The sequence below is a fragment of the Miscanthus floridulus genome, unplaced genomic scaffold (assembly GCF_019320115.1).
Source record: "Miscanthus floridulus cultivar M001 unplaced genomic scaffold, ASM1932011v1 os_1352, whole genome shotgun sequence".
In the NCBI taxonomy this organism is placed as follows: domain Eukaryota; kingdom Viridiplantae; phylum Streptophyta; class Magnoliopsida; order Poales; family Poaceae; genus Miscanthus; species Miscanthus floridulus.
Window position 1 is genome coordinate 1 of NW_027097668.1, and position 7,720 is coordinate 7,720.

Here is a 7,720-nt window from a genome sequence, read left to right on the forward strand (position 1 = left end):
TTTGCCACAAGCATTGTCCGGTATGGTGGTTGAAGAAGGTAACTGTTGGATTGCCGCGGGTAACGGCGACTTGGCTGCCCTACTCATTCTGTTCAATGCTTGAGAGACCTTCGATGTCATGGTTCTCGCATTTTCTATGTAATATCACGTAGATGGTTGTGCGTTCTAGAGCTGTCTAGGATTGCCTCTCGCCATCCTCAACGGCAGCAAGGCGCTTTTGTAACAAACACCATCCTTTCCTTTTAATGAAACACATGCAAGGCACGTTTGCAAAAAAAAATACCAGAAGCTATAAGCATCATCTCTTTAACAGCACCTATATTCATTAGAATAAACTTAATATTATACTAAGGATGACAAAAAAAAAAAAAGAGTATCTATGAATGGGCACATATCTTGTAATTCCTTAGTAATTTTTCAGTTTTTACGACATAGATTGGAGTAGGCACTTACTTGACTCGTCCAGCCATCAAAGGACCCAACCACTAAAACATCTGAAGCAGGGTTGGCCCACATAATACAAACAGTACGGAGCTCACTCAGTGCCTTCTCAACTTCATCAAGCCTCCTTTGTTTATCTTGAATTATTTTGTTCCTTTCACTGATGATGTGATAGATTTATAATAGGGTAAGTAGGAGAGAATGAGATGAAATATGAAGCATAGATGATTAATGTGAGGGCATACAATATCTCAAGTGCCATCTTCCCTTCTAACACAGCTATTTTAGCCCGGATTGATCTTAGCTCCTCCTGAGCCTGCATTACCTTTGTCTCCTCAAATTCCCAATCATCAGAGATGTCATCCAGCACAGTTGTTCCATTACTATTTGACTGAAAAAGTAAACAACAAATTAAGAAAGCCTGCTTGCTTAGAGAGACCAATATAATTCCATTAATAAGATCAAGATGAGAAACATCTCAGAGATTAACTTAGACACCTGATTTATCACCATTTGAGTGGAAAAAGAAACAAGATATTTAGAATACAGCTGGCAAGTACAATGCCACTAGAAACATTAACAATTTCCCGAGGTCATTACTGACAGGCTGTTTGCTTATTGTGTCATATTGCGCTTCCGAAAACTATGGAACATCAACTGATTTGCAGCTAACTACAGACAGAAAACATTCAACACTGCAAGGGAGCATCCTCTACTGTCAACTGCAATCATTTGTACATTAGGTGTGTGTTCATGAAGATACCATTAATCACAGTGTACACGATTTGATCAGAAGCTTCCCATGCTGGCACTCTATCTGTGGGTTTGGGGGGGGGGGGGGGGGGGTCAGGTTTGTTGGTGTACAGAAAATAGTCAAATAAAGGCCACCAACTGTAGAACAGGTCAAGAAAAGTGAATGCAATAAAAAAATTTAAACAGGAATTTGATAATTTGAAGAGATACACACCATATCTGATAAAACTTTATCAAATCTTGATCTTAATGTCTTGAGAGCAGCAGAAAGGTCCAATTCCAGAGTTTGAAGACGTGAATGTATCTCATCTCTTTCAGTGCCAACACCATCACTAGGATAATCACTTACAGCCACACCATTCGATGACATTTGAACGTCATTTTGCACAGATGCAATGTCATCATGTTGGGATAATTTTCTTCTTTCAGTAGGTAGGACCTCAGCAGCTGCAGAAATTAAATATGTCAACAAACAATTATGTAACAAATATGATGCACTATAGAATAAAGATGAGAAGCAGACATATAACCTTCAAAATGAGATAAACCACCCTTGCCAAGGGTCCATGTTTTCCATGCATCATTGCTTGAACTCTGTAAGGTACTGTTGCCCTCTATTGTTCCATTTTGAGAATGAGATCCATGGACACTTCCATTCTCGGGTACCCTTGGAATATGCCTGCCACCAGCCGCTGTATGACTAGGGGTGCCACTGTTGCCAGCTACAGTTGTACATATGCAACATAGTTGCGTCACTTTAGTTAAATATACAAAAAAAAAATGCAGTACTAGCTAAGCTAAATCAGTTGTTTGTAGTTCATAGCCCACTTGAGGGCAGGCTGAAACCAACTGCTGTGAACCTTCTGTTGATGCAAGGAAAAAAAGAAGAAAACAAAATAACTCAGTGGTGCTTTTGCAATTAGTCAAAATTTCAATCATAACTTGAACAGTGCGAACTGTGAACATCAACATGAACATCAGTGATACGATGGATCACAGAATAACCATAAATTGCTGTCACTATTCAATTTTCACTTGGCTGACAAAAAGGTTATGTTTGCTGTGTAGCCTTAAATGGACAACCCACAAATCATCACGACATATTAGAGTTTGGCAAGGAAGTACTACTAAAACTGCACAATTGGAAACAAGTTATGTTCCTGAAGAACTCATACTCTCTGAGAATTTAAACCCACATACCATCATCGTCACTTTGGCCCTGTGTGTCGTGGGTACTACTCCGTGGAGGTGGCCGCGCTCGCTCCCTATCCTTCTGCAGCCTGGTGAGCATCCCCTCGATTCCTGCTTTGAACTTGACCTCGCTGCAACAACCGTGAATAACATGATTAACCAGCAGAACACCACGGGATTGAATCAGCTTTGAGCCTCAGCAGGTACCCACCTGGTCTCCTCTGTTTCCTTCTCCCGCCCAGATGATGACGCCTCCTCTTCGTCGTCGTCGTCGTCCTCCTCCTCCTCCTCCTCCCTGCAACGCAGACAGCGAAATTCAGCGAGGCATCGCGCGAGGACATAGAAGGGCACAGCGGAGCACAGAGCAAACCCATTCACCCACCACTCGGAGTCCTCCACCGAGCCCGGCACTAGGTCACCACGGTAATACGCGCCCGTCTCGGGCGGGTAGTCAGGGTGGCCCTCGCCCGATGAGCGCGGCGCGGCCGAGGTGGCGGGGCCCTCCGCGGCGGTGGAGGACGACCAGCCGAGGGAGAGCCAGCCCCCGCTGGACGCGACGGCGGCCGCGAGGTCGGAGCGGCCCGCCGCGACGAGCTCCTCGCGGGTGGGGAAGGCTCCCGGCTTGGCGGAGCGGCACATGAAGTCGTAGATCGCCGCCTCCAGCTCCTCCTGGCCCCGACCGCGGGGCGCGGCGGCATTTGCGTCACGCGGCGGCGGCTGCGGCTGGGAGGACGGGCGTGGCGCAGGCGTCGGTGTCTGGCTCGGGGCGTCGTGGCGGCGGCGGCGGTAGTATGGCTGCCTGGAAGAGTGCGGGGACGAGGAGGTGGACGACGCGGCGGGCAGGAGGCAGCGGCGGCGGCGGGGGTGGCAGCGAAGTGGCGCGGGTAGGATCAGGGCTGGGATTGGGAGGAGCAGCGAGGGGACGAGTGCGGGCATCGCGGTCGCATCTCTCTCGGTGCTCCCGCTCGGCGAGGAGGAGAATTGAAGTGAAGCGCAGAGGCAGGCAGAGGAGGGAGGCGAGAGCGCGACGGGAGGGAGAGGAAGATGAGGAGTTGAGGGGCGTGCAGCCGGTGGCGAGCCAATGCCAATCCCCCCGCGCTTTCTGCACCTCGTGCGAATCGAATGGCGACGCCGCAACGCCAACGCGCGCTCGCCCAAGCAGGCCCAACCGTCAGGCGCGCTGTGCCGCCTCGCCCCGTACCGACCGTGCCTGCCTGCGCTGGCTACCACCACTACAGCCTGCAGGCTGCAGCCTCCCGCGGCCCAGAGCCCCCCCACGCCGAACGGTCGAGTGGCTCTCGCCGTCTCGCGCACGGCACACCCGCGCGTCGCATCGCATATGGGCACGTGGGGGGAGAGCGGTTTGCCCCGTGAGTTCCATCAGGCTGTGTTTTAGTTCTCAAAAAGTTTCCAAAAAAGTGTTACAGTATCCATCACATCGAATCTTGCGATACGTGTATGGAACATTAAATGTAGACGAAAAAAAACTAATTACACAGTTTGGTTGAAAATCACGAGACGAACGTTTTGAGCCTAATTAATCCATGATTGAACACTTATTGTCAAATAAAAACGAAAGTGTTACTGTAGCCGATTTCCAAATTTCGCGAACTAAACGCAGCCTCGGTTTTCCTGGCTACCAGCCCACCAGAGTACAGTACCAGGGATGGATCACCCGGGCCCTCGATCCGGTTTTGGCACACCCGCCGCGGCGACGGCGACGACGACACCTGTGACAGAGAGCAAATCTCGTGATGCTTTTGGTTTGGTTTCTCGTCGCCGGACGTGGACTTGTGGCTTGTCGGCGATGCGGCCCGCAAGGTCAGGCGCCACAACCTTCGATTTGGCACGCCTGATTTAATGATACACGGTAAGGCATAGAGGGGTGAAATAAGGTGATGATTTACGGAAGTGCTAGCGCCCGCGCTGTACTCTGCTCGCGCTCGCACACCCCTGCCTACGCCTGCATTTCGTGTGCCCACACGGGGCCCGCGTCAGCCGGACGACAAACGTGCTGCCAGACCGCGTTCAGGGACTGCTCGCGCTCCCTTCGTTTCTCACGCATCTTGCAACGTGTGAAACATTTGATCTATTTTTAAAACATTCAGACTTAATGCTTGTAACATACTTTTAAAGATAGATTAAACACTTGAAACACGTATTTAAAACACTTGAAAAACACTTGAAAAAATTGCACATACGAAACATCCAAATAAAACATTTGCAGCATATATGTGTGAAACATATGTAACATCTAGATAAACACACAAACATGCGTATGAAAAAACAGATTAAACATTAGAAACAGAAGCTTGCAACATCAATGTATAACCATTGCAATATATGCAATATTTATATCAAACACTTGCAACGTACCTATGAAACATCTCAAACACTTGAAACATATGCCTGCAACATGCATTTTCACCCATTCTTCCGGATGACGCAAAGCAGAGCAGGGAATGGCCGGTTCCGGATAGCCGCGCGGCCGAGGATGGTGGCACGATGTGGCAGTGGCCAGCTACGCCTGTGCCTGGCCTAGGCCCGGACAACAATGGCCCCATCTCCTCGCCGCTTGGCCACACAAGGCGACCGCCGCCTACAAGTGGAGATGGAGGATGGAGAGGGAGGAAGGCGGCCGCCGGCACTTAGATGTGGTGGAGATGGAGGATGGAGGCCGTCGGTCGGGTGGGCGTGGTGGAGAACGGCGATGCGAGGCGGTCATGCGGTGGGGGAATGTCGATACAGAACCCACGAGATACCCCACAGGGAAGGGAGAAGATTAGTCTAACTAAGATTCTTTTCATGTAATCTTAGTAGTAGTATTATTATGTAATCCTACTAGAAACTCTCATTGTAAACCGACTAGGACTCTGGCCTCCTGACTATATAAAGGAGGGCGGAGTTCCTGGAGGAGAGAGAACACAACGCAGCACTTTACGATCAATCCAACGCAAAGGCTAACGCCGACTGAACGTAGGGCTATTACTCGATCACGGTCGAGGGCCCGAACCAGGATAAATCGACTGTCTCTTGCTTTTATCGTCGAGTTCTGCATACTCCAAAGCCCGAACAAACTGCCCCGGGTACCCCCGTGGTAGGCTATCGGTGGTAAAACATCGACAGCTGGCACGCCAGGTAGGGGATTTCAGCGAAACTGCATTCGAGAGCTCGACGGACCTCGACAACATGATCTTCTCGACGGGATCAACCTTCATCTTTGGTTCATGGATCTGCGAGGCAGATGACAATGGCAAGCTCCAAAGCCGTCTCCTTGAAGATTCGGATCACCATGAAGACCTTTCTATTTCGGCGACTACGACGGATCAACTCACCGGAAGATTCGCGCAGCTCATGATGTCCGATCCAACTCAGATTTCGCGGCTTTGCGCATCCAACTCAAACTCAGGCTTCGCATCCGAGACAGAGTCCTACCCGAGTTCTTTCGAGAGGCCAAGTTCTTTTCCGGCAGGGTTCTAGAACACGGTTTCGGCCTATCAAGAATACAACTCGGAGTACACTCAGAATCCTTTTAAGAAGTCGAGTCCTTTTCCGTTCGAACTCCACAAAATGGCAAAATCTTATCAGGCACGGCCCGAAGGATCCCTCGATCCGGTGCTTAGAATGCCACTGAAAGGAGCTCAGGAAGGCCTGGTATTAACTATAACATCTCAAAACTACATCATCCACTGGCCAGATTTTGTTCCTAAGGATAGCGGAGCCCGACTAGTCGGCACGACGACGACAGCGATTCTACCCTACTAAGAAAGAGACTCGATCTACGACCTTGAAGCCTCTACTAAAGTTGTCAGCGACTCCGACAGTATGGAAACTAACGCCGATAACAGAACAATTCACGCACAAGAAGTATTCATGGTTCGCCGTCCTCGATCACCATTGGTCCCCCTGGAAGCACCCGACATCAAGTCATCGGATGAATCTGAGTCCAACATATCACCCTTTATTCAGGGGCACGATGGTGAGACCGAGAATCAGAAGCAAGCCAGAGAAAGAAGAAACAAATTGAAACAAGGACGCCAACGCTGTGCTAGGCAGCGCAAGGAAGCTTAGATCAAATATGAGTCAGATCTGGCCGAGTACAATAGAAGAAAATCAGAACAACAAGTCGAAGAAAGACACGCGGCGAATACACCCTACAATAGGATACGAGAAGCACTAGAAAAACTTGGAGCGACCTCACTTCCCGGTGAAAAACAGGAACAACTCCAGGACCTTCTCCGGTCAACAGCCCTAAGGGTACACGATGGAGAGACTCGCTCAAGACTACCTACCAGGTCAACGTCTCATAGACAGGAAGATCAAAATCAAAGGAAGTCTGCTTTTGAGAGACTCGAACCAAGTGGAAGTCACAACAGAGAAAGTAGAAGGGACCATAGTCAAAACTACCGAGTCGAACAACCAAGAAAGACCAAAAGCAAAGTACTAATTCAGACAGCCCCGCAGAACTACTCTCACCAAGACAATAGTTGGCTAGAAGGAGGTGCTGAATCAGAATACACAGAAGCCGGAACGCACGATAGATTCTCCTGTTTTGCGAACAGACTTGCTTCAATATGACTACCTCACAAGTTTAAGCGATCCAACCACTCTAAATATGATGGCAAGACCGAACCAAGGCAGTGGCTCAGGATTTACTCATAGTCGATTGAACTAGCCGGAGGAGACGACGATATCAAAACCTATTTTTCCCCATGGCACTGGAAACCATGCCCCTCCAATGATTCGACAAATTAAATCCAGGGTCAATCAGAAATTGGGAGGACTTGCAAAGAGTTTTTTGTAGAAATTTCGCGGGTATCATTACGCACCCCATCACCCACGCAGAATTAAAAGGACTCAAGCAGAAAGGAGGCGAAACTCTCAGAAATTACAATCGACGATTTGTTGAACTACGTGCTCAAGTACATGACATCACCGAACAAGAAGTAATCGAAGCTTTCTCTCACGGAATTATGGCTAGGTGGCAATTTCAGGACTTCTGCAAAGAAAACCCAAGAAACAATGAAGAATTCAGATGCACAGTAGAAAAGATGATTATTGCAGAGGAGAAGACACGAGAAAGGTTCCCGAATAGAAACAACCAAGACAACCCGGACAAGCAAAATCATCGAAACATCAGACATCAGGAAAGAAAATGTGGACCAGACAACACCATAGCGGTGGCTGATAAATCAAGGAAGTTTTCCAAACCCAGAGGGTACGACGACATTGAAAACATGCATTGCATCTTGCATCCTAAATGAAATCACGCCACCAGAAATTGCTACACCTTCAACGAGCGATACATAAGAAAAGATAATAAGGTAAACACTAA

The 7,720-nt window shown here is 48.6% G+C and overlaps 1 protein-coding gene across 1 annotated transcript; it reads right to left on the bottom strand.

Annotated features, from left to right (window-relative positions):
* Nucleotides 1-147: 147 nt before the first annotated feature.
* LOC136533951 (protein FLOURY ENDOSPERM 6, chloroplastic-like) lies at nt 148-3,542 on the bottom strand. The gene is made up of 8 exons (XM_066526460.1): nt 2,768-3,542; nt 2,597-2,680; nt 2,395-2,516; nt 1,725-1,916; nt 1,409-1,641; nt 687-832; nt 454-601; nt 148-316 (listed from the first exon to the last, which is right to left on the bottom strand). The coding sequence occupies exons 1-8, from the start codon at nt 3,319-3,321 to the stop codon at nt 299-301; spliced, it is 1,497 nt and encodes a 498-aa protein (XP_066382557.1). The 5' UTR covers nt 3,322-3,542; the 3' UTR covers nt 148-298.
* Between the last annotated feature and the right edge of the window lie 4,178 nt (nt 3,543-7,720).